The following is a 27,908-nucleotide window of genomic DNA, read 5'->3' on the forward strand; positions in this document are numbered from 1 at the left end:
AACCTTCCAAGACTGAACCAGGAAGAAATAGAAAATATGAACAGATCAATCACAAGTAATGAAATTGAAACTGTGATTAAAAATCTTCCAACAAACAGAAGTCCAGGACCAGGTGGCTTCACAGGTGAATTCTATCAAACATTTAGAGAAGAGCTAACACCCATCCTTCTCAAACTCTTCCAAAAAATTGCAGAGGAAGGAACACTCCCAAACTCATTCTATGAGGCCACCATCACCCTGATACCAAAACCAGACACAGATACTACAAAAAAAAAAAAAAAATTACAGACCAATATCACTGATGAATGTAGATGCAAAGATCCTCAACAAAATACTAGCAAACAGAATCCAGCAACACATTAAAAGCATCATACACCATGATCAAGTGGGATTTATCCCAGGGATGCAAGGATTCATCAGTATACTCAAATCGATCAATGTGATACACCATATTAACAAATTGAAGAATAAAAACCATATGATCATCTCAATAGATGCAGAAAAAACTTTTGACAAAATTCAACACACATTAATGATAAAAACTCTCCAGAAAGTGGGCACAAAGGGAACCTACCTCAACATAATGAAGGCCACATACGACAAACCCACAGCAAACATAATTCTCCATGGCGAATACAGAAAGCATTTCCTCTCAGGTCAGGAACAACGCAAGGATGTCCATCGACAAATGAATGGATAAAGAAGATGTGGTACATATATACAATGGAATATTACTCAGCCATAAATAGGAACAAAAGTGGGTCATTTGTAGAGACGTGGATGGATCTAGAGACTGTCATACAGAATGAAGTAAGTCAGAAAGAGAAAAACAAAGATCGTATATTAACGCATGTATGTGGAACCTAGAAAAATGGTACAGATGAACTGGTTTCCAGGGAAGGAGTTGAGACACAGATGTAGAGAATAAACGTATGGACACCAAGGGGAGAAAGCTGCGGGGTGGTGGGGATGGTGGTGTGATGAACTGGGAGATTGGGATTGACATGTATACACTGATGTGTATAAAATTGATGACTAATAAGAACGTGCTGTATAAAAAAATAAAATAAAATTCGAAAATTATTAAAAAAAACAAAAAACAAATGTGGGCAATGGTAACTTTCACAGGTACAGCATCTAGCCCCGTGGCAGCCATGAAAATGCACTGTTTACATCTCCTGCCATGGGGAACAGAGCTGACTGACAGCTCCAGCTGCCGCACCGGTGGATCCACCACTGCATTTGCCCTTGGGCTGCTCCCACCTCGACTGAGCACAGCTAAGCTGTTCATTCACACCCATTCCTGAGAGACCAATGGGTGACTCTGGCCCGAAAACTTGGGCAGCTGATAGGTCAGCCTGGTGGACCCTTCCTCCGACCCTGCGGCAGTCTGAGACTCTTCCTACCCAGGCCTCCTTCCTCCTCTCTCTCCTTCACCGTTGTCAGAACTTCATTATAGCCACGTTCAGGGGTGGCCCTGTAAGACAGTGGAGCGGGAAAAATCTTTCTCGGAGGCAGTCTGCAGGCAGTGCAGCTGGTATCCACACTCGAAAGAAAGGAAGCCCAAGGTGAGAATGTACAGATTCCTGCACAGTGGCCCAAGGTCTGGTTCTTTGGCCAAGAACCTGGAAGGAAAAGGACTGAAAGATTGGAAGCCAGGGGGTCTGGGGTAGAGACATGTGGATAAACACAGGGGAGTGGGCACAAAGTGTTTATTTCTGTCTCACACAGTAATGCTCCCCAGAAAGCACCCATCATGGAAGAGGCACAGAACAACCAAGTAGAAAAGAAGACTCAGCCCGTCGGTGTTGCGTGGGCTTCCTCATCGGCCACCCCAGAACTGGCACCATGGGCTCAGGGATGGAGGAAAGCAGAAATCCAGCATGTAACCCCAATTACCCAAGGCCCATATAGTTAGTGCTGCCCCTGAATGTCCAATCTGTCCACACAGAGACCAACGCTGAGCCCCAAGATGGCACGTTCCTCGTGGTGAACAAGTGCTGCTGGACGGCAAGTCGACACGTGGGTCAGTTATGGATGTACTGCTTCTCTGCTCCGTGAAAATGGATCCAGGCCCTTTAAGTAGCTTCTCCTTTGCCAGCTAGCACCAAAGCTTTGTCAGTAGAGGGCGATAGAGAGACGCGGGAGGAAAAGGGTTTTGCTTCTAGACTCCTGTACTGCCCGCCACCCGGCAGCCCCCAGGCAGCAGTGCACCGCGGCCAGCAACTGCAGCAGCTGCCCCCGGCACCCTAGAGGGCAGATTTCTGGCAAGTTCCAGAGGGCAGATTTCTAGCAAATTCCACCAGCAGAGCACCACAGATGACGAGTGACTTCTCTGCCATCCAATGAACCACAGTCATGCCCTCCCTCAGCCCTTGGGCAGAGGGGTGGGTGGATGGGCTCTTCTCTTTCTATCAGCCCTGTATAGCTACTCCTTCTGTCTACTATTCCTGTATTCTTTAAAGTTCTCTTTATTTCCTACTAGCCAATCCCCTGTTAGAGTTAATAATTCTTTATATTAAACTTTCCCTGTTCAAATGATTGCGTACTGTCTGTGTCACACCTTACAGTGAAAGAAGTGATAGATACCATTCCAGGTAAGTCTGCCTTTCCTGTTCACAGCGACTCAGACATCACTGCTATCTGGGGGCTTATACAGGGTGGGATCCACAGGTGTGGAATCCCGTGCACCAGCATCCAACCAGGTGATCAGAGTGGGTCCCTGATCATGGAACCATTGACTGTGTCACACCCCACACTTCCAGAAGCAGCCAGCCTCACAGAAGACTACAACAGCCAAGGCACAGCTGAAGTGCCATCAACCATCTGAAAGGATGGAGTACTGTTTTTCAGGACGCATGTCCCCATTGGCTTTGGGAACACGTTGGGAACCGAGGAGTGGAAGAGGGAGCGGCCCTACTTGCCATCACTCCCTAAGATCCACCATGGGACTCTGTCCTCCCCAGCCCTGCAATTCTGGGATCTGCTGTTGGAGGTCCTTGTCCCAAAGGGGCAACTCTTGTCAAGGGACACAGCAAGGTTCCATTGAACTAAACTGTGTCTGATTCTAGGGCACTTTGGACTCCCTGTGACCAGGTACCAGCTGGTGAGAAAAGGAGCTGCCATCACCGGCAGAAGGAGTCAGAGCTACTCTTATACAGTGGGGACAGGGAGGGACAGGGAACCAGGTGACCCACTGAATGCCTCCTGATACCCTTTTGCCACACTGTGACTGTGTTCGCGCACGTGTGGCAACCATGGCTACAGTCCAAGGTGTTTCCTGCCCACTCCTCTCTTCCTCCTTCTTTTACAGGTGTCAGACTCCATCACAGTCTGAAGGCTATGGATGCCTTCTCAGGCTCCCTGCCCTTTACCCTCCATGGGCACATTCCCCAGAAGTCTCAAGCACATCTTACTCTTCCCTGGCATCTTCTCCTCTGAGGACCTGAACTAACACAAGCCACGAACCAAAAGAGCAGTGTGTGTGGAAGGGGATAACAGAGGTCATCTTATCAACAACCACTTTTAACATGATTATAGAATTGCTTTTGTTTTTCTCGAGATGTCTTTTTCTTCCTGTTATATGCCTTTAGTACCATGACCTTATCCTCTGTAGCACTTAAAATAATGGAGAATTTTATGCTGGAGAGGAGAAAGGGAATCCTCCTATCCTGCTGGTGGAAATGTAAATTGGTACAGCCACTATGGAAAATAGTATGGAGGTCCTTTAAAAAACTAAAAAGAGAGCTCCCATATGATTCAGCAATCCCACACCTGAACATATATCTGGAAAAGACGAAAACTCTAATTTGAAAAGATACATACACCCCAATGTTTATAGCAGCACTATTTACAATAGCCAAGACATGGAAGCAACCTAAACGTCCATCAATAGATGAATGGATAAAGAAGATGTGGTACATATATACAACAGAATACTACTCAGCCATAAAAAAGAATGAAATAATGCCATGTGCAGCAACATGGATGGACCTAGAGATTATCATACTAAGTGAAATAAGTCAGACAGAGAAAGACAAATATCATATGATATCACTTACATGTAGAATCTTAAAAAATGATACAAATGAACCTATTTACAAAACAGAAATAGACATAGAAAACAAATTTATGGTTAACAAAGGGGAAAGGCAGGGATAAATTAGGAGTCTGGAATTAACAGATACACACTAGTATATATTCAATATCTTATAATAACCTATAATGGAAAAAAAATCTGCAAAAGGATATATGTGTGTGTGTGTGTGTGTGTGTGTGTGTGTATATATATATATATATATATATATATATATATATGAAACTGAATTGCTTTGCTGTTCACCTGAAACTAACACAACATTGTAAATCAACTATACTTCAATAAAAATAAATAAATAAAACAAAAAAAGATTATTTGGGAATTTTAAATATCTGTGCACACTTCTTTTCACTACTGAACACCCAACTCCTACCATAATGCTGAGCACATAGTAGGGGCTCCAAATTATTAGTTGAATGAATGAGTAAGGCTATTCAGGAGCATCCAATCTACAGCAAAATTTACCAAGTGTAGTAGCAGAAGAACATTACTGATATGACACACACAGAAATCCTGGAGAGCAGACTTATATTTCTAGAGCACAGAACATGATCAGCTGTACAGTGACAGTCGAACAAGACCATGACTTCTGCAAATCTCTAAAACCGTACTTCCCCACAAGGGGGGGAGAAAAAAAGCCTCAGTAGTCTACTCCAAGAGACTGTGCCTGACCAGCAATAAATGTGGTTTTGTGCTGAGTTTTGTTTCAAATATTGAGCAGTGGCTCCATCCTTTGACAGCGTTTAGCATAAAATAACTACTTAATAAATGTTGACAGAGGTAAAGAATCTTTTTGCACCTCTCCCCCTCAAATAAAGGGATTTTTCATTGCCTAGCTCTCAATACAGTGTTTTGCCAACAGACTAGGCACCATTAAATAATACTGAATTGGACTGAAACTACCTGTGAGGTATTAATAAAAGACATAAATATTTGCGATACCTGATTTACTTTTGGAACTCAACATGGAGGTAAAATGAACTAAAAAATTTTTTATAATTACCAAATTAAGCACTATTATAATACCTTCAGATAGATTCTTCCTAACTTTCATTTTAATGGAATCCATTTGACAGATGAACATGAAGTACTAAATCAGGCATGTTATCAATCAATAAACACTACAGGAGTCTAGCAACTTGTATCCACGTCATCTATGTGGGTAACACCTCTTTTAGCTCAGTTATCCGTTTACTTTCAGCTCTGTTTATTAAAGATCACAGGGATTTTATTTTATTTTTTATTTATTTATTTTTATTGGAGTATAATTGCTTTACAATGTTGTTCATTTTTGCTGTACAATGAAGTGAATCAGCTATATGTATACCTATATCCCCACCCTCTTGGACCTCCCTCCCATCCCCTCACCCCAATCTCACCCATCTAGGTCGTCACAGAGCACCAAGCTGAGCTTCCTGTGCTTTAGAGCATGTTCCCGCTAGCTATCTATTTTATGCATGGTAGTGTACATACGTCAATCCTAATCTCCCAATTTGTCCCACCCTCCTCTTCCCCCCACCCCCGTGTCCACATGTCCGTTCTCTACATCTATGTCTCTATTTTTCCCCACAAATAGGTTCATCTGTACCGTTTTTCTAGATTCCACATATATGCGTTAATATACAATATTTGTTTTTCTCTTTCTGACTTACTTCACTCTGTGCGACAGACTCTAGGTCCATCCACGTCTCTACAAATGACCCAATTTCGTTCCTTTTTATGGCTGAGTGATATTCCATTGTATATATGTACCACATCTTCTTTATCCATTCATCTGTCACTGGACATTTAAGTTGTTTCCATGTCCTGGCTATTGTAAATAGGGCTGCAGTAATAAGTAGACTTGGGTTTGAATCCTAGTACCATGACCTGAGTATGGCCTTAGGCAAGTTACTGAACCTCACTGGCTCTTGGTTTCTTAATTTGTAAAATGAGTGTACAGTGTAAGTATAAGCCGTCTGAAGGGCCTGCCAAGTGCTGTACTCCCTTCTAAGAGACATTGAGGGCACTGCAGGAGCCCTGGCAGTTCCTTTTAAAACTACAGCTACACTGACCCTCCTGACTCAGTCCCAGGAACCGTCACTTAAAAGAAGACAACTCACTGATAAGCAGTTCACCAATAGCCTGTTGTGAAAGTTCTGCCCCAAAAAGGGCATTAGTGACTAGCTGGGGCAATCAGAGTAGCTTGGAAACATGACCTAGGGATGCTAGGACCCTATCAAGCAGAGGCTGAAACGCTCTCCTTATTCTGCAACTCATGGCAATTCATCACCTCTTCTTCCCCTTACAAGCAAACTTTTTGAAGGTATTACCTACATTAGTCACAGCACGGTTGGCAAAACCCTGAGCATACCTAAGACCTTTTCAGGGGATTTGCGAGGTCAAAACTGTTTTCATAACAATACTGAGTCCTTATCTACCTTTTTCACAGTGTTGACATTTGTACTAACGGTGTCAAAGCCGTGATGGGAAAAATAGCTGCAGCCTCAGCACAAATCACGGCAGGAACACAAACGTGAAGTAGGGATCATTATACTAGCATGATCATGATATTCTTCACCAGCAAGCACTCCTGGTAGGAGGAAGTCTGTTTCACTTTCAGATGTCCTTGATGAGCATTGAAAATTATTAATCTCAACTATTGAGTACACATCTTTTTAATATCCTGTGTGATGAGGTGAGAATTACACCTTCAGCTCTTGTGCTGCACATGGAAGTATAAAGGTTGTCTCAAGGAGAAGAACGTGTGCTTGAGCTACGAACCGAACTAGTCACTTTTTTCACAAAACATCATTTTTTACTTGAAAGAATGACTAACAAACTACAGTTATTCACACTTGGGTATTTGGCAGACATTTTTTCCAAAAATGAACCAAGTGAGACTGCCACGTCAAGCAGCTGAAAACAACTGACAGTGCTTGGTGTCAATGACAAGATTTGAGCTTTCAAGTGAAAACCAGAATTTTGGAAAAGTTGTACATGTCACTGTGAGTTTGACAGTTTTCTAATACTTAAAGATTTTTTGGAAGAGATTGGTGGTAATATTAACAAATGTGAACTTTTGATACTGTATCATGAATTGTGTGTCAACATTTAGAAGATGTCTGTAATTCAGTGAACCCATATTTTCCAAAAGACCAACGTCTGATGTTACAAAATCATCTATGGGTGAAAGACCCAGTAAAAGTGCAAGGAATACCAAGGAATTTTAATGTAACAGAGTAAAAAAGTTCACTGACATGGTTTCAGATTCCACATTGCAATTAATCTTTAAGAAACTGCTACTTGTTGAGTATCAAAGAAGAATATCCACAATTACCCAAAAAGGCTATTGAAATACTCCTCCCTTTTCCAACTGGCATGAAGCCAGATTTACTTCACATGCTTTAACCAAAACAACATATTGCAACAGACTGAATGCAGAAGCAGATGTGAGAGTCCAGCTGTTTTCTATTAAGCCATACATTAAGCCATTTGTAAAAAACGTAAAACAAATGCAAAAAAAAGTTTGCTTTTGTATTTTAAAATGTAGATATTTTTCAGTAAAAATATTATTCATAGCATGTAATGCCTTTATTAAGATGATTTTAAATGAATTCATAAATATTTCTTAAATTTCTCAATTTCAATTTTTAATACAGTAAATATAGAAAATATAGTTCATAAAATAGAAGGAGTGTCCTCTCCAAAACAAAAATTTAGTTAGATCATTCTCTTGATTAAAATTCTTTAAAAATCACTCTCAGTTTTCAGGATAAAAATCCAAGCACCTTGCTCAAAATAGCTCATCAAATGTTGGATTTAACAGTATCTTCTAAAATTTAATATGCAAGTCTATTTTAGTTCAGGAATTCTACTTCTAGAAAGTTACCTCCTCACCCAAGAGTGCATGACTACATTGAAGGTTGTTCACTGCAGAATTACTGAAGTATAAAAAATATAAATAGAATCTCAATGTGCAACAATAGGGTCTAATTAAATATACTATGCTACATCCATAGCAAGTGGCAGAAAACATACAGTAGAATCCCATTTTCGCAAAAAAGTCTGTAAATAAAAATATTTTTGAGCATGCACAGTAAAATTTTGGAAGGATATACATCAAACTGATAATGAAAGCTAGCTCTAGGAATTAGAACACATTTTCCTCTAAGAGTTTTATGGCTTTGCTTTTATATTTAGCATTTTAATATATCTAAAAATCATTTTGCATGTGATATGAGATAGGGGGCTCTAATTTATTTCTAAAGGAACAGCCAATTGCTGCAAGACTTTTGCTGAATGGTTTGTCCTTTCCTCGCAGATTTGAAATGCTACTTTTATCCTATAAACTCCCCGTATATATATGGTACTGATACGAGAGTCCATTCTGTTCCACTAATTTTAACCTCTTCTAGTACCAGCCCCCGATGTGGTAAATAAGTATAGTTTTATAGTATGTTTCGGTAGCAGGAGGGTCAAATCCCCTCATTATTCTTTTTCAAAACATTTTTGGCAGTTTTGGCATAAATATTTTTCAAGACAAACTTTCGAATCAGTATATTAATTCCAAAATAGATTAAATGTATACACTGATTTAGGGAAACTTGTTTTTAGTCAAATTGAGCCTCTCCATTGAGGAATGTTACATGTCTGTGTTTATTCTGGTCTTTTTTTCTGTTCTTCAGTAATAAACATTTTTTCATTTAGAGTTAAGTTTACTCCAGGTATTTTAGTTTTTATTATTATTGTGGAAAAGATCTCCTTTTTTAAAAAAAATTACAATTTAAGACTGATCTTGCTGGCATTTAAGAAAGCTATTGATTTTTACATACTTAAAACTGGCCACCTTCCAGAAATCGTGTATGGAACTTCATTTTGTCATAATTGTCTGACCTGCTTAGGTTTCTGTGTACCATAAACGCCACGTGATAAAACAAAGTAGCTGGAAAGTACAATGAAACAATAAAAAACATGCTGCTCTTAATCCACACTGCATTCACTCCTGAATAAACGCTCCTGTGAGTATTCAAAGCACCATCAGGATAGGATTCCTGGGAGCCAGAAGGAACACGAGAAATGGCTTCTTGGCATGGGAGCAATCTTCTCTATTAGCCAACCAGACTATTTAAAAAGGACACCAAAATATTACCAGTCTCCAAAGTATAAAACAAAGTAACTCCAACCAATGTTAGATATATACATCACCTCCTCAGGAGCTCCAAGTCTTTTTTAGCTGGGATTTTCTGAAAGTACCCTTCAAATAAGTCTTTTGCCAAATGACCATAGTTGTTAAAGGCAGCCTGGGAATAAATGATTCCCTATGTTTAAAATAAAACAGGAAAAAATAAAGTACATAAAATTAAATTTTAATTGTAAAGACAACAAGGCAGTCTGTCATCCAATACCAAGTTGTTTAAGTTTAATAGAAAAGTTAACATTTCTAATATTAATTTTTCTCAAAATGGTCAAAGAAGTACAGTCAACCACTACTCAAAAGGATTATCTGAATGCTCACTTTGTGACCTCCCCTCCCATAATAACCAGCCAAGCTCGAGATTTTTTCATAAAAGACTTGGTTTCTGAAAGCATAATCATACGAGTAGATCAGAGAAGCCCTTAACTGGGAACAATGGGTCAGGGAAGTCTATTTTACCTTCCACTAAGGCTTCCATGTTTTACAATGGAAAACTGGCCTATGGTTAAGTAGGACTTAGAAAATGCAATATTTTCATGGTTTCTTACCTAGAGAAAAATCACAAATAAAAAATTTAAATCCAATACAAATAAATTTAAATTTTAATTGTTTAAGAATTCTTTTATTCAGCTTTCAGTAGCTTTCAATGGTTTATAAAGCCAAAATAATTACTCAAAAACTGTTCAACACAGGATAAAGCTATTTATTACTGGCTTATAATTATATACAGCAGAGGTTATTCAAAGGGGAGGAAACAGGAGGGATGAGAGTAAGATGAAGAAACTTGGCAGTATTAATTACTTCAAACAATACTGGGGTAATATACTGGTTTCCAATTAAACAATTTGTAACCTTTTATTTAAAGAGGATGGAATTGGGACTTCCCTAGTGGCGCAGTGGTTAAGAATCCACCTGCCAATGCAGGGGAAACGGGTTTGATCCCTGGTCCAGGAAGATCCCACATGCCACAGAGCAATTAAACCCGTGCACCACAACTACTGAGCCTGCACTCTAGAGCCCGCGAGCCACAACTACTGAGCCCGCAAGCCACAATCAATGAAGCCCACGCACCTAGAGCCGGTGTTCTGCAACAAGGGAAGCCACCACAATGAGAAGCCCGTGCACCGCAAGGAAGAGTAGCCCCCGCTCGCCACCACTAGAGAAAGCCCGCACGCAGCAACGAAGACCCAACGAAACCAAAAATAAAATAATAAATTAAATAAATTTTAAAAATAAATAAATAAAGAGGATGGAATTTTCCAGTAGTATTAAGGTTTAGACATTAAACCTAAAAACATCCGTGGAGGACAAACCTGACTTTAGTATTGCGCTTATAATACCAACACATCATTAAAGGTTATCAAGAAATACACATTTGGAGGCCAGTATTCCGAAGTATCAACATTCAGAATGGAACTATATCTAATGTACCATATAAATATTTGAGAGTAAGGTAGATAAGGTAATGTCAGCCCCAAAGCATTGCAGGGATGTGAAGTTTCTGGCTAGGAACCTGCATTTGTTAGAGATGAGATTTCTCTAACATCTACAAGTCAGTTCATGCTTAGTTCCCACTGAGTAGCATAGATAACAATATCTATGGATACTATATAGATAGATCTATAGGTAATACCCCCAGATATTACAGAGTTTCAGATTGAGGGATGATTACTATCTTAGCAATGACCAGGAATCATCACAGAGAAGTGAATTCGAGCTGAGTTTTGCCGGATGTGTGAGACGTTTCATTTATTATCTCTCTTGGAGTACATAGCCAATATGTAATGCCCAAGGAAGCTTAAGCTATGTCTTACTTCATATAATATGACAGTGTTTAAAGCTGAACAAATTGTTATTTTTTTCCCTATCATTTACATTATGTTTCAGAGAAATTTTCCCTTGACTTATAGTTGATCTTCAACTGGAAATTCCTTCCTAGAACTTTGACTTTAAGTTTCTCTCTCTCCTAATAAAGGATTAGTGATATACCAAGAAATAACAAGATAATCTAGAAAAATTCATTCTTTAAAGCAGCGATTCTCAACCTTCACGGTGAACTTGAATTTCCTTCACTGTGCAATTGAATCAGCTTTAAAAAATACCAACACCTGGATCCCATAGTTTGGAGTCAAGCTTATATACCACTATTTTTTATTTCATAGATGATTCTAATATACAGCCAGGAGTGAGAATCATTGGCTTAACTTAACCTTCTTGACAATCTGGTTGTAAATCAAAGAATACTTCTTTCTGGTTTTATCTATTTTTAAAAGCCAATCTTTTCTAGTATACATGCATATTAACAAATACCTCTATTAACAACACAAATGCAATCAGAAGAACATAATTTGTCAACGGCTTTCATAGTGAACATTTACCTACAGGGGCAACACAGTCGATCCTTATTCCACTGCTGGCCCGTTCCACAGCTAAGGATTTGGTGAGGTTGTAAACACCTTCTCTGGCAGCTCCACTATGCCTTTAAAAGACAAAATACAAACATTACAATCAGCTTCTGTTGAGTATGTCTCCCTTAACTAAATTGATAGGTGTACCAATGACTGCCAGAGTCCCACAACAATGTTCTTGTTATGAGTCCCTGTCTGAACCATAAGAAAGAACCAGGTCCTGCAATATTAAAGCAAAACCACAGCTATCTGATAGTCAAACAAACCTCACGTAAGTCAAGGCCCACATAAGATCCCCCAAATCATCATGTGCATAAGACGAATATTCTGAAGAACTTTTGATTATGGAAGAAAACAAACAAATTGGTAATTTTGAGGGTTACAAGTGTGGTTATTTTTTAAATCAATTTTAGATAATAAGGGATATGAAATTCATACTTCAGGCTAGAAATAGTACCAACAGAATTTCTAGACATAAAAAAATTTTAATTAATTTTAATATGTTTCCAGAGAAGAGGTTCAAATACTTATGTCTGTATCCATATGGTGCAAAAAGGTATAGACATACTATGGCTTAGAATTTCTAATTAAAAGGTCCTCAGAACCAAGTATGTGAGATCTGGGAGTGTACCCACTCCTCACTAGAGAGCACCTCCATAGCCCCATTTTCCTGAAGAAAGTCCCCCTCAGCCCCCATGTTGGCCGCAGAAGCCCTGGCAGGACTCCAGGCAGAAACCAACGGCTCCATCTGCCAGAATCACCTGAGCAACCTCACCACCATCAAATGTGGCCACCACCTGTGCCACTCTGCATCCAACAGTCCCAGGTGGACTTATAGGACAGGTTTCCTTGCTTGCCACCAATGCTAGGAGGGGCCCTTCTCGAGTAATGCCCGGCTGGATAGGATGACACGACGGTGAACACGCAGCTTCACACCACCAGGAGCAAGAGGCGGGGGCAGAACAGATGAGCATATGCAGGAAGCATAGTCGAGTTCGGGCAATTTTCTGTGAGGGGAACCTAGAGGTGTCTGTCCCCTTGCACTCATCCCCTGACCACCAGGGCCACCATATGAGGTCCTGCCTCTCATCATAGGAAAAGGCTCAGCAGTGACCTAGGGCCCCTGAAGAAGAAAGTGGCAGGTGTTCAGAAACAAATAGCCACCCAAGAAAGAAACCCACTAGGACTGGGTGCGAGGGTGGGGGGGGGGGGAGGGAATGGAGGGAGGGGGAGAGAGAGAGAGTTGGAGAATCAGAGACAGAAATTACTCTCTGAATTTGAGCACCAAGACCACACTGTTGAATGTGAGCGAGAGGCAGTTGAACGGAGTGGGATGCCACCCAAATATGCTGCTGCGCTGGTCTATTGATCATTTTCAGCTGTGGGCACTTGAAAAACAGCAAACGCAGAGAGAGGCTTTCTCTGAACCCCCCTCATCGGCTAAAAGGAACGCAGGGTCATAAATCCCCTCCCTGGGGGTCTCATCAACCAGGGAAGGCTGACTGTTGTCACATGACGGGAGACTAGATGTCGACACCACATGCGGACAAACTTTGTCACCAACTCTCATACCTCCCATCCATTCTTCAAAGGGCCCATTCATCTTTCCTAAAAATCATATACTCCCCACCCCGAGAGGCCTACTTCCCCTCTCTCCTTTCCCTATTAAGATAGTATTTAGCCCTGAATTCAAAGCCACGACAGGCAGTTGCTCATTTTTCCCTGGGTACCTCCCATGTATACATGAGGTATACATGCGAATAAACTTCTATTCGTTTTTCTCCTGTTCATCTGTCTTTTATTACAGGAGTCTCAGCTAAGACCTCAGAAGGGCAGAGGGAAAATTATTTATCCTCCCCTACATAGTTCTCAAGGTTAGCCGAGAAGGACATTTAATACAAACTCAACGCAAACACAATAGCATTTTCAGACTACATCTCCACACTCAAAGATCTACTAAAGGAGTTGGCAGAGAAGAGTGTGATGTCAGAAGGGAAAGTGCTGCTGGATGTCGAGACCACCCATGACAGGTGTGAAAGCCTGAAGCGCCCAGCTCTCTGTTCGTTCCATAAGGAAGGAAGGAGACGGCCTTCCTCTGCAGTACTTGGCACTGCAGAAAATTACACAGAAACTGAAAGTTACTCTGGATCTTGAAACAGCACATCCTAGTCTCTCTGTCTCTGAGGATTAAAAAAAAAATTGGTGACACTTGTGAAGAAAAAGCAGAGTTTATCCAGAGAGATTTACGGCTTAGCCAGTAGTCCTGGGTTCTGAAGGATTTGATTCCAGCTGGCATTACTGGGAGGTCCAGGTGGATGAGATGCCTGAATGGACCACGAGGTTTGTAAAAACTCCCCTTCCAGGAGAAAAAAGTGACCTCCATCAAAACAGAACAGATGGTGGACAGTTCAGCTGCAGGATGTCACATGAGGCATTGTTCCAGCCACTTTTCTGAAGCAAAAGCCCAGAAGAGAAGGAAGGGCATTTATCTGGACTAGGAGTTCCATGAGATTTCATTTTGGCATCTGAATAACGTCTCACAGCCATTCTTGCACTGAGAAAATGTTCTGAAATACTAAGGCCTTATTTGTGTATCAGATATGATTTGAAATGTCTTACACTGTGTGAAGGAAGAGATGATGAGCGATAAACCACCCTAAAGGCTGCCACACTGCTTCATTTTCTTCCTGTAATTTATGAATAGGAGGCAGAATAATATCTAACTCTCAGTGAATCTAGCACTAACAATTTGTTTTCAATGCGTCTAGGACTTAAACATATAAATGAAATCATACATACATGCTCTTTTCTATCTGGCTTCTTTCACTCAGAATAATTATTTTCAGATTTATCCACATTGCTGCATGAATCAATAGTTCACTCCTTTTCATTTCTGAGTAGCAAATTATACATATATACCACGATTTGTTTATTCATTCACCCACTGGTAGGCATTTGGCCTATGAATTCTCTCTCCATGGGAGATATGAGTTGCTTTTTGGCCCATCTCTTGCCCTTGTAATTATTGACAATGACCCAAAAGATCAGCAGGTCAGTCTAAGCTCCTCTGCACAGATTGTAATGGAAATTGGACTATTCTTAGACGACACTGAAAATGTCAGAAAATGATCAGAACCCCAGAGAAACACGTGCAAAGACAGCAATACAATTCAAACACACACACACAAGAGATATCCAGGTAGCCTTTCAACAAATGAAAAGATGCTGCACTGAGATATCATTTCTTGCCCATCAGAGTTGCCCAGAAATTGACAAGACACATTTTTGGTGAGGCTGTGAGGAACAGGCATTCTCATTCATTGATGATGGAGTGCAAAATGCAAAGAAACTTGCAAATGCCTAACAGGATGCATTTACTCTTCACCCAGCAGTCCAACTTCCCAAATACACCCTAAATATATATGTCCACAAATATGAAACAAATACTTACAATGTTATTCATCACAGAATTATTTGTAATAGCAAAACATAGAAACACAAATTTCTATTAAATTTGAGACAATGTGTGCATTTGAAACAATGAATTTGAAAAGAAATCCTTGATTCCATAGTGGTATACTAAAAAAGTTAATAATAATAATAATAACATATATAGGGAGAAGTGATGGTTGTGGTGTAACTAAAAGTCTTTTTATGGAAGAGTATCAGCTAAAAAACATAGAAGCGGGACTTTCGGGGAGGGGGGCACCTTCAAGATGACGGAGGAGTAAGACGTGGAGATCACCTTCCTCCCCACAAATACATCAGAAATACATCTGCATGTGGAACAACTCCTACAGAACACCTACTGAACGCTGGCAGAAGACCTCAGACCTCCCACAAGGCAAGAAACTCCCCACGTACTTGGGTAGGGCAAAAGAAAAAAGAAAAACAGAGACAAAAGAATAGGGATGGGACCTGCACCAGTGGGAGGGAGCCGTGAAGGAGGAAAGGTTTCCACACACTAGGAAGCCCCTTCGCGGGTGGAGACTGCGGGTGGCGGAGGGGGGAAGCTTCGGAGCCACGGAGGAGAGCGCAGCCACAGGGGTGCGGAGGGCAAAGCGGAGCGATTCCCGCACAGATGACCAGTGCTGACCAGCACTCACCAGCCCGAGAGGCTTGTCTCCTCAGCTGCCGGGGCGGGCGGGGGGTCTGGGAGCTGAGGCTTGGGCTTTGGAGGTCAGAACCCAGGGAGAAGACTAGGGTTGGCTGTGTGAACACAGCCTGAAGGGGGCTAGTGCGCCACAACTAGCCGGGAGGGAGTCCGGGGAAAAAGTCTGGACCTGCCTAAGAGGCAAGAGACCATTGTTTCAGGGTGCTCGAGGAGAGGGGATTCAGAGCACCGCCTAAATGAGCTCCAGAGATGGGAGGGAAGAAGAGAGGGGGGAAAGACACAGAGAGAGAATGCAAATGCAGCAAAATGTTAGCACTTGGTGAATCTAAATGAAAGGTATACAGACACAGCTCGGAGATTCAGCAGGTTCAGTTCCAGACCACCACAATAAAGCAATATTGCAATAAAGTGAATCACGCAAATTTTTTTGTTTCCCAGTGCATATAAAAATTATGTTTACACTATACTATAGTCTATTAAATGTGCGATAGCATTATGTCTAAAAAAATAATGTACAACCTTAATTTTAAAATATTTGAGCCTTCAGCAAGTCGTAATCTTTTTGCAATAGTAACATCAAAGATCTCTGACCACAAATCATCATAACAAATATAATAATAATGAAAAATTTGAAATATTGTGATAGTTACCTAAATATGACACAGAGACACAAAGTAAGCAAATGCTGTTAGAAAAACAGTGCTGGCAGACTTGCTCGATGTGCAATAAAGCAAAACATAATAAAACGAGGTATGCCTAATAGGAGTTCACTGTATTATTTCTTTAACTTTTTCACACATTCAAGAGGTTTCCAAAAATAAACTGGGAGAAAGAAATTTCTATATTAGTAAAATGAATAATTAAAGGCTATAGAAAAGTCTAAATTCACCAGTAATTTATATGTGGATGTTCCCACAAGTCTTTAAAAATAGCATATTGTGTCAAAGAGTACAAGTCGAAAAACCTGGAACTTCAGCATAGTCATGACTTAAATCATTTTAATTACATAAAAAATATATGTTCATTTTAGAAAAACTAGAAAAAGCAGATATGTGAAAAGATGAAAATAATATGTAATTTTACCTCCCAGAGATAATATGTCAGTATTTTGGTATAAACTCCTTCAGAATTATGTCTATTCATATACAGCCATATATAAATATATACTGTTTTTTGCAGAAATGTGATCATGCTGGATAGAATGTTTTATAACCTGCTTTTCACTCGATGTCTGGGAATATCTTTTCGTATTGAGAAGTATATTTTTATACCTATATTTTTAGTGGCTGCATAGTACTCTATCCTGTAGATGTATAAAACTTCACTCAACTAATATTTTACTCTAGAATATTTAAATGGTTTTCAGTTTTCCACTATTATTATTATGGTACAGAAAAATGTATATTTCATATACCTTGTTTTCAAAACCAAAAGCTAAGTCCCATTGTTTAGAGTAAAAACAAAACAAAACAAAAACTATAGGCCCTGTATTCTTTAATTCAATTCTGGCTAATAAAAATCATAACTGAATCTAGACTCTGCAGACTTCTAATTAATGGCTGTTGGCAAGGAACCTCAGGTTGGTAAGAGACTGCTGACTTGAGTGCTGGAAGGTGCTGAAGTGCTGAGCTATGAAGGGTGGGTTAGAGACTACAAGCTATCTCCTAATACTCATTCTCCTCTTCTTACATAGAAATTGAATTTTTACTTAGGTACATAGCTACTCACCTAAAGATTCTATTTCCCAGTATCCCTTATAGGTAGGTATGATCGTTTAACTGAGTTCTAGCTGATGATGAATGTCAGTGAATGAAATGGCGCCACTTTCAGATGGTGCTGTTAAAAAGAATGAGTGAGTATTACATTTTTCCTCATTCCTACTGTCTGGAATGCAGTTACAATGACAGGAACTGGAGCAGCCATTTTGGACCATGGGATGGAAACCACATGTCAAAGATAGGAAAGCAAGAAGTAGGATCCTATTTTAATATATGTGAATTATAGCCCAATTAAGTGATTTAAAAACACACACACACACACACATAAAAAGAAGTAGGATCTTTATTCCCTAATGATTATGGAACTACCATACTATCCCTGGACTATATACCTTGAGTTTTTATGTGAGGGAGAAATCAACTATCTTATTCAAGCTCCTCTTTTTTCTGGATCTCTATACTTCAGCAGCTCATCCTGTATCACAATTAATACAGAACTGTATACTACCAGTTAGATAAAGATGAGGCTGGAAGTGTCTGCAAGACCTTTGATTTAGAGATATTAAGAATATAAAGCCTAACCCATGTTGGGGTGAAGACCCTGTGTTTCAGAATTATACTCGTTCCACATTTTTCAGCATAAAAATGTCTTGGATAGTTTGTAAGGGAACTCTTCAGTTACCCAACTTCGGGGTTGAGTATTACCACCTATGAAACATAAGCTTTAATCTAAAGACTATGCATGTGTGCTAATTACTTATTAGTCATAAAAAATGTGGACTCTGGTATTCTCCCTGAAGATTTCACTGAATTAATTAATAGGTCCTTGTAATAGATTTAACAGATTCATTTCTTAAAAACAAAATAAGTGTGGAGTCTTCCTTCATTTTATGAAGCACTTTTTAGCACTATCTTTGTACAAATTCTGAATAATTTTTACATGATAACTTCCTAGAAATAAAATTAACCGATCAAACAATATTTGTATTTTATAAATGTTGCCAAATTACTATCCAGAAATGCAGCAATTTGCATTGCTATGTTGTACATAAGTTAAATCAGGGCAGTAAGTGTTGATGACATGGAGCTTCTGAGCCCATAACAATTTCTCTTTCAGGATTCTCTATGATCTTTACATAAAGACACTTGGACTTCTTGGATGACTGATCACACTTGCCTGCTTTGCACATGTAGAAGGCGCCCGTCAGGTTGGTTTCAATCACAGCATTCCACCCCTTTGAACTGATGTGTTCAGAAGGAGAGAAGAACTGGCCTCCTCCATTGTTTACCAAGAAACTGATCTGACCATAAAAGTCTAAGGTGGCTTTGACCAAATTATTCACCTAAAGAAAAACATTAAAAGTGAACTGGTTACAGACAGAGAAAGACAAATACTGTATGATAGCACTTATATGTGGAATCTAAAAAATACAATGAATTAGTGAATATAACAAAAAATAAGCAGATTCACAGACATAGAGCCCAAACTAGTGGTTACCAATGTGGAGAGGGAAGCAGGGAAGGGCAATGTAGGGGTAGGAGATTAAGAAGTACAAACTATTAGGTATAAAATAAGCTACAGGAATATATTATACAACATGGGGAATATAGCAAATATTTTATGATAACTATAAATGGAGTATAACCTTTAAAAATTGTGAATCACTATATTATACACCTGTAACATATAAATTGTACATCAACTACTCTTCAATAAATAAATAAATAAAATGTTAAAAGTGAACTGGTTAATAACCTAACTTGCTACTTGGACTTTATCACCTGCTTTGGGAGAGTAGCAGAGCTTGCAGTGTCTCACAGTGAATAGTAACTCTGAGAACCACAGTAAACGGAGAGGTAGTCACAATGAATAAACGTGAAAATCCTATATCAGTGAATAATTTACCAGTATCCGATACCCATAGATCATAAAGCTAAATTTGGAATTTTAATGACAAGATTTATCCAAGGACCTGGATCACCCCTCCATTGTTTTAATTTGTAAGCTACCAACACAGAATAATGGATAGTGATGAAACAGACATTATGAAATGAGTTAAAGGGCAAAAGGCACAAAAGGTAGTCTCTAGATGAAACTGTCCTTGCTTAGCTTCCCTACATTTCTTCCCTTCCTCTCTTTCTCCTGAGGCCACTCACTCAATAGATCATTAGCTCAAGAATCTCCTTCACAGGCTCTGCTTCTACTGAACCTCATCTAAGATAGCTACTATGGGAAAACTTAAAGCACAGTCAGGTTTAGGGACAACTACTATAAATTAAAATGAATGAATAAGATAGATTTGCATTCCTCAAAAAACTAAAAATAGAGTTGCCATATGATCCAGAAATCCCACTCCTGCACTGCTGGCCATATACCCAGACAAAACTATAATTTGAAAAGATACATGCACCCCAATGTTCATAGCAACAGTATTACAATAGCAAGACACTGAAACAACCTGAATGTCCATCAACAGATGAATGGATAGATGTGATACACACACACACACACACACACACACACAATGGAATAATACTCAGCCATTAAAAAGAATGAAATAATGCCATTTGCAGCAACATGGATGGATCTAGAGATTATCATACTAAGTGAACTAAGTCAGAAAGAGAAAGACAAATACCATATGACATCACATATATGTGGAATCTAAAATAAAACACAAATCAATATATCTATGAAACAAAAACAGACTCACAGATATAGAGAACAGATTTGTAGTTGCCAGGGGGGAGGGAAGGATTGGGAGTTTGGGATTAGCAGATGCAAGCTATTACATATGGAATGGATAAACAACAAGGTCCTACTGTATAGCACAGGGAACTATATTCAATATCCTGTGATAAACCATAATGGAAAAGAATATGAAAAAGAATATATATCTGTAAAACTGTCACTTTGCTGACAGCAGAAATTAAACACAACATCGTAAATCAACTATACTACAATAAAATTTAGAAAAACAAAGATAGATTTGCTTTATCTCCTCTTCATTACAGATGTTGCATTTTATGGGCATGACTTGACCCTGGCTGGTAGGAGGCAGACTGGCCTTCAGTTCATCTGCGGCAGATTTTAATCTATCAGACTCACGGGATGCAATGATCACATTACACCCTGAGGAGACAACAGTCAAAGAACAACTAAATATGTTTTCATTGGTTGTCCAAATTCTGAAAGTAATAATGTTTAGAAAATGTTTCATGTGTTCCTGTAAAAAAAGATGAATTAGGACCTCTGCTTATGGTCAAGATGGAGTAATAGGAACTGAACTTACCCTCCAGCCCAAAACAACTAAAAAACTGAACAAAATATATGCAACAATGATTTCCAGGCACTGCATATCAGGTAGCACAGGATAGTGATCCAAGAGAGTGAACACAAACAATGTGAGCCCTATTATTATTCCAGATTGCTGCCTAGAGAGAGTCTTCAGGCTGCAGCATAGGGAGGAGGAACCCATTCAGAGCCCAGCAGTCTCCTGGGTAGAAGAGATGAAGTTGGGAGTCCAGGGAGGCCAAGACAGCTAGATTATACAGGGCACAGAGAGAAAGGAGGTACACAGGGAGAGAACTCCAGAGATCTGTAGAGTTCCCTCAGATCTTCAGCTGAGCACTGATCTGTACATAAGAGTAAGGAAACAATCTGAGGCTGGGGAAAGATTGTTCCCAATCTCTACAAAGTTTCAAACTGTTTCCAAGTAACTTAATTGTATCACAGAACAAAGTTCAGCAATATTTATAAGAATACAAAAATAACTAGCCTGCAACAAGGTAAAATTCAAATGTCTGGCATCCAACAAAAAGCCACAAGGCATACGAAGGAGCAGGGAAATACAACCCAGAATGAGGAGAAAAGTAAATTAATAAAAACAGGCCGAGGAATGGCACTGATGACATAATTAAATAAACCAAAGATAAAGAGAAAAATATTAAAAGCAGGCAGAGAAAAAGAACACAAAAAAGACAAGGAAGACAGAAGACTTCTTTTCAGAAACAATGCAAGCCAGAATATAGTGGAATATCCTGAAAGTACTGGGGATGCGGGTGGCAGTGGGAGTTTTGGAACCTAGAACTCTTACCCAGTGAAAATAGCTTTCAAAAGTAATGGCAAATTAAAGACTTACTCACACATATGATATCCAGAAGAATTCATTAAAGTAGACCTGCACTGCAAAAAGATTAAAGGAAGGCCTTCAAACAGAAGGACAATGATACCAGATGAAAATCTAAATCTACAAAAGAAGAAAGAGAACTGGAAATGGTAATTACATGAGTAAATAAATATGAAGTCTTTTCTTATTTCTATTCAATCTCTCTAAAAGGTAGTGATTGTTTAAAGTAAAAATGATATCAGTGTATTGTAGGCTTTATAACATATGTAGAAATAAAATGTACGAGAACAGCATTTAATTGTTACACAATGTCCAGGAAGGGTGAAATAGAAGTATCTGCAGTCCTTGTTTTGCTCAGCTCTAATACACGCTAATTTCAGTTACCTTAGTTTAAATAACACCAGACCCCAAACAACACTGTCCAAATTCCAGTTACCATGGCAGATTAACTGTGAGTAATTGCATAAAACACAAACTGCACCGCCAGTACAAATCCACAAATCAGCATGCGAATAACAGACGTACATCACGGTCAGTGACTAATCGTTTCACTTCTTTCACTGTCTGTAAGTGATTGGCCACTGTGCATCTGTTCTTCAATTCGTGCACAGACAGCAAAGAATGCAGTTGTGTTGCCTCCTTGTCTCCCAATGATAAACCTATGTGACATTTTACAAAAACTGATGACTGAAGGAGAGACTGGCCAACAAAGACGAAAGTGCAACAAAGAAATAAAAATTGGTAACACTGAAAGTGAAATTAGAATTGTATGTAAATGGAGTTCTAAAAGGAAGAGCTACCCACGGGAATGCTGACACTCCACCAGTGCTTTCCTTAAGTAAAAATATTAAGCTATGAGACACTGGACTATTCATTTATCTTACTAAGTAATCCTGAACCTTATTGCTCATTGTTGCCTTACATGTTAGTTTATCCTAAAGAGAATGCTTCCTTCTTTTCATGTACAAATATAAAAAACAGAAATACGTGCCAAGACAGCCTTGAAACAGAGAGAGGGAAGAGCCTCGCCACCTCTGGGAAGCCCAGATGTATATGGCAGATTTAAAGCGAACTATATTGATAATCACAACTATGTTGACGACCCTCCTTCCTCTCCCTCACTGAGCCCAGATTGGCAGCTCCTTCTACATGCTCCCATATCCCTGACCTCATTCTAATACAGCATTTAAACCAGTATTGTATGATAATTAACAGTCTCCCCCCACTCCCTATCATCTACTGGAGGATTGGGACCCTGTCATTGTAATTATTACACTCACAAACAGTCCACATTCAATATTCATGTAGCAATAAATGACACTTAGAAAGGTAAAGAATAAAATGGCTCTCTGTTTGACCACAACCATTCTAGTTGTACATGATGAGGTAGCTTCCACATATTAAAATAAGACACTTTAAAAAACTATTTTTCAAGATTAGGTTATAATTTAGTGAGTTACAAATGCAGACAACTTTTGGAAATTCTGATAGGCAATCTGAGAGCTTTATAAAGCAAATATTAAAAAGATTCACCATGAATTCTTTGCAAGACAAGACTAACTTTAAAATAGAATTCAGTTTATCAAAATTGATGTATAGGACTTTCCTGATGGCGCAGTGGTTAAGACTCCGCCTGCCAATGCAGGGGACACAGGTTCGAGCCCTGGTCTGGGAAGATCCCACATACCGTGGAGCAACTAAGCCCATGCACCACAACTACTGAGCCTGAGCTCTAGAGACCGTGAGCCGCAACTACTGAACCGGCGTGCCACAACTACTGAGGCCCACGTGCCTAGAGCCCGTGCTCTGCAACAAGAAGAGCCACTGCAATGAGAAGCCCACGCACCACAACAAAGAGTAGTCCCCGCTCGCCGCAACTAGAGAAGCGCGCAGCAACGAAGACCCAATGCAGCCAAAAATAAATAAATAAATAAATAAATAAATAAATTTATTAAAAAAAATCGATGTATAATTTTCAATAAAGCATATATTATACTGTCAGGAGAACCGTTATTCCTTTCATCTTCTGTTTCCAGGAGGAAGCTTCTACTCCCAGGAGGGGAAAGAATTGAAATACACATTTCTAGCCCAGGTCCAACCCTCAGCCAGGTTTCCCTGAGTTAGGAGGAATAGCTAATCTGATTAATAAAATGGAAAGGAGAAACAAGTTCCCCTGGATTAGCCACTGTCTCTGCCCATCACCTTCTTTTCTTTGATCTTTCTGCCTTAAAGATGGGCATTAACTGCTCTAGTTCCCAGAGTAGAGCACAGGCTAACAAGGCATGGAAATCTGACATCTACAACTCTTCCTAAATCCACATTAAGAAGTTAAGCCTCATTAAAAAAAAAAAAAAAAATCCTCAAGAATACTAAGGTGATTAATGCCTGACTTTGTCCAAGGCCTCAAATAAGAGATATAATGAAAATATAAATAGGATTATTCACAGGAATTATCTAATTAGAAGCTTACTAAATTATCACTAATTACTATCTGAACCCTGAAGGCTTCAGGAAAGTTATCTAATATCAGCAGAGCTATACTGGGACACAACTTTAAAAGGCTATTTATTTTAACTGCTATATAAACTTGAACCAGGGGGCAAAGGTATTACAAGGCAGAATGCTGCAGTGCTGGGTAGAACTAGAAACCTAAATTTCCATTAAAGGAATGGTTAAATAAATTATTACATATCCATACAATAGAATACTATATAACTTAGAGAAGAATGAAGTACTACTATATGCACTAGCATGGAAAGAAAAAATTACAGAGCAGTAAGAATACTATAGTCACAGTTTTGTAAATAACAAAATACACACAAGTGTATATGTGTGCATGTGGGTGACTCATAGAAAATCACCAGGAAAGGGATTTAGGAGATGGGCAGAATGGGAAAGCTCATTTTTTTCTTTTATATACTTCCATACTACCTGAATGTATTGCAATGCTCTTATTTTATAATAAACTAGAAAATTATTAGATGATATCCTCCTCCTCACCCTTATGCTAAATGATGTGGATGGACTTTTTTTGTTGTTTATATGAGTCGCTAGAGAAATTCAGAAAGCTTGATAAACTTACTTAGAACAAGGTACAGAAGTAACTAGCAAATAATGAGTTATTTCCACATCAGAGGCATTTGTAGCCAAATATATTGCTTTTCTGCTTGGGCTGATACTGATTCCTTTCAATCTTCAACTCAGAGTGCTACATTTAAGCACCTTCTAGGTCCCTGGTGTTGATAAGAGCCTAGTCACCAGAGCAAGAAAGAGTGCTGTCTTGCCTCACAATTTCCACTTGCAATTCCTACTTTCATTTCATCCACTGTCACAGAAAGAGAATGACTAACTTGAGGACAGAGACAAGGATCTGGTTTGAATTCAATGTGAATGGTCTTAGGTTCAATATTCTTTGATGGAATCAGGACTCCTCTGGTCTAAGCGCATCTGTCAAATAGAGGAAGAGGGTTCCAATTCTGTTCACTACATCCTGCCCTTGTGAGCTAGGGCTTTCAGCATCCTCTCAGAAAAGGGACAGTCAAAATCATTTGGATGTGAAAGACAACACAATAATCACTTTTAAAAGCATGCTTCAGACTTCCCTGGTGGCGCAGTGGTTAAGAATCCGCCTGCCAATGCAGGGGACACGGGTTCGAGCCCTGGTCCGGGAAGATCTGCACATGATGCGGAGCAACTAAGCTTGTGCGTCGCAGCTACGGAGCCTGCACTCTAGAGCCCGCGAGCCACAACTACTGAGCCCGCGCGCCACAACTACTGAAGCCCACACGCCTAGAGCCCATGCTCCACAACAAGAGAAGCCACCACAATGAAAAGACCGCGCACCACAGCGCGCAAAGAGTAGCCCCCGCTCACCGCCACTAGAGAAAGCCTGCGCGTAGTAACGAAGACCCAACGCAGCCAAAAATAAATAAATAAAATAAATAAATTTATTTTAAAAAAGCATGCCTCAAAATCCAGCTTGTAATTCACACCAAAAAATAGAAGCCTTCTCACTGGAAATTGAATTGGCTAACATTTTATTTTATTTGCCCAATCTGGGCTTCTATAACAATCCTCAGGAAACAGCCATTAATCCTGGCATAAAAAAATAAAGCTGAGCAAGTCAGAGTAAAAATCATTTGTATATTCTTTCACTGAAGGAAATGCATTTCCAATACATTACTCTTTTTTTAAGTACATTGGAAGGTTGAACCAGAATCTGACCAATCTGCTGTGAAGCCTGGTATCTGACCTTCACAGAAATGATAACCGATTCTACTTTTCTAAAGGATTTTCCTGAACAGGGTTAGAGTCTTGGTGTTGGAAGTAAAGTGGGTAGTAATGGTGATGAAGCTACACCAGGGTCAGATTGAGAAATGCTAATTTCCTTTTTTTTTCTTATTAAGACGTATTTCTTCCTTTTTTTCAACATACTTTTTTTTTTAAGTTCATACTCTGTGCCGGGCATTAGAAACACAATGGTAAGCAAAGACAACTTACATGTTCATTAAAAAAATTTGAAAAATGAGTACAATTTAACCACTCATCATTCAAATCATTTCCAGAAAAAGTAGTTGCTGATAACAATGTTATAAACTTCTTTTCAGTCTTCTTCTGCATATATATTTTTCATTAACAATTAAATTGGAATGCTATATTTTGTTTAGAATCCTGATTTTTTTCAATTATGTGGTATGCATTTGACAACAAAATCTTCAATAGCAAGATGTTTAAATAGCAGCATATTTCATTGTTACTGATTTAGTCATTTCCCTTATCATGTTTCACTATTCAACACTACATTCTTGTACACAAATCCGTGCTTGTCCCTGATTATTTCCAAAGAGTAAATTCCTGAGAGAGGAATTACTAGGTCATACAGCACAAATACTGTTAACACTTTTGGATTTTTTTCCCCAAACTGACCTCTAGAAAGCTCGTAATAATTTACATTCTTGCCTGCCTTCTCACTTCCTCACCAACACGTTCATTTTCCCCAATGTTTTAAAATTTTGTTAAAAAAACAATGGCACCTTTTTATTGCTATATTTTGCATTTCATTGCCAAAAAAGTTGACTATTTTTTCATATACTTACTGCTTTTTTTTTAGTTCTTGATTTAAAATGCTTGGCCCATAACAGAAGCCTATTTTTCTATCAGTTGTTAGATCTTTTCCTTATTTATTTATGAGATCTCTTTATATAATACATTTGTTGTATATTGTAAATGTTTTTCTTCACGTTCCTTCAAACTTTATTCATATATATTTTTTAATTCAATGAGGATATACATCTTCATATTTATCTATTTTCCCTTTTGTGGTTTCTTTCCTTGTTTATTGCTTATAAAGTCCTCCCTTCACCCAAGTTAAGGTAAATATTACAAGAGATTCGAGAAGATTATATGATGGGAGCTTTTACCTTTTCCAGCTAAATGAAGTCTTCCCATGTTTCTAATCATTCATTAGGCAATAAATAGAATGATTTTTTTTTTTTTTTTTGGCCCAGCAGCACCGCTTGTGGGATCTTAGTTCCCCGCCGAGGGATCCAGCCCAGGCCCACCGGCAGGTAAGCCCTGAGTCCTAACCACTAGATAGCCGGGGAATTCCCTATAAAGAATTAATTTTAAACTCACATCCGTAATTAGTTCCATAGCATGATTCCACACGTCTCCTTAATCCCCACCTCGGACACAGTATCTCTGGCTCTAAATTTTCCCTTTAGTTTACAAATAGTGGTTCATCATCCACCGCTTCTCCACAACTTTTCTTAGAACTCTCCTCTCTCCACTCTCCCTCGCGGTTTAAATTTCACCCACAGCTACATTTCCTTTGCTTTGCAACTTCACGCTCTCCTAAGCCCGCCTCTGGCCCCCTGGCTCCCGACCCCAGGTTACGCCAGCTTCTAAGGATCCCTCGCTCTGAGTACCGTAGCCCAGGGGCCTGCTCACGCACCTAGATGCAGGAGCTCGGTCGCGATGGCCTTTCCGATGCCCGTACCCCCGCCGGTGACGATGGCCACTTGGTGCTGCATCAAGCCTGCTGCCAGGCAGCTTTTGCCCTTGACCTAAGAACTCACGGCCACGGGACACTTGAGTGATGAAGCTTGCGCCGGGTTAAGTCACTGGGTCCACGCCGCCTTTTAAATATGCCGGAGAGAGGGCTCACGTCCACGTGACCGCCCGGGCCCCGCCCCACCCCGTCCCGCCCCGCCCCATCCCGTCCGCTCGCGCTGCCTCGCGTCGCCCCGCCCCTGTCCATCGCC

The 27,908-nt window shown here is 39.6% G+C and overlaps 1 protein-coding gene across 1 annotated transcript; it reads right to left on the minus strand.

The window, feature by feature from the left end:
• Window positions 1-1,465: 1,465 nt before the first annotated feature.
• On the minus strand, window positions 1,466-27,904 carry PECR (peroxisomal trans-2-enoyl-CoA reductase). The gene is given in 9 exon segments (XM_036857667.1): window positions 1,466-1,625; window positions 9,282-9,310; window positions 9,313-9,399; window positions 11,658-11,754; window positions 18,198-18,237; window positions 18,660-18,860; window positions 20,517-20,648; window positions 27,599-27,734; window positions 27,842-27,904. Coding segments are annotated over 9 exon segments (945 nt in total).
• Window positions 27,905-27,908: the final 4 nt, after the last annotated feature.

The sequence above is a fragment of the Balaenoptera musculus genome, chromosome 7 (assembly GCF_009873245.2).
Source record: "Balaenoptera musculus isolate JJ_BM4_2016_0621 chromosome 7, mBalMus1.pri.v3, whole genome shotgun sequence".
NCBI lineage: Eukaryota > Metazoa > Chordata > Mammalia > Artiodactyla > Balaenopteridae > Balaenoptera > Balaenoptera musculus.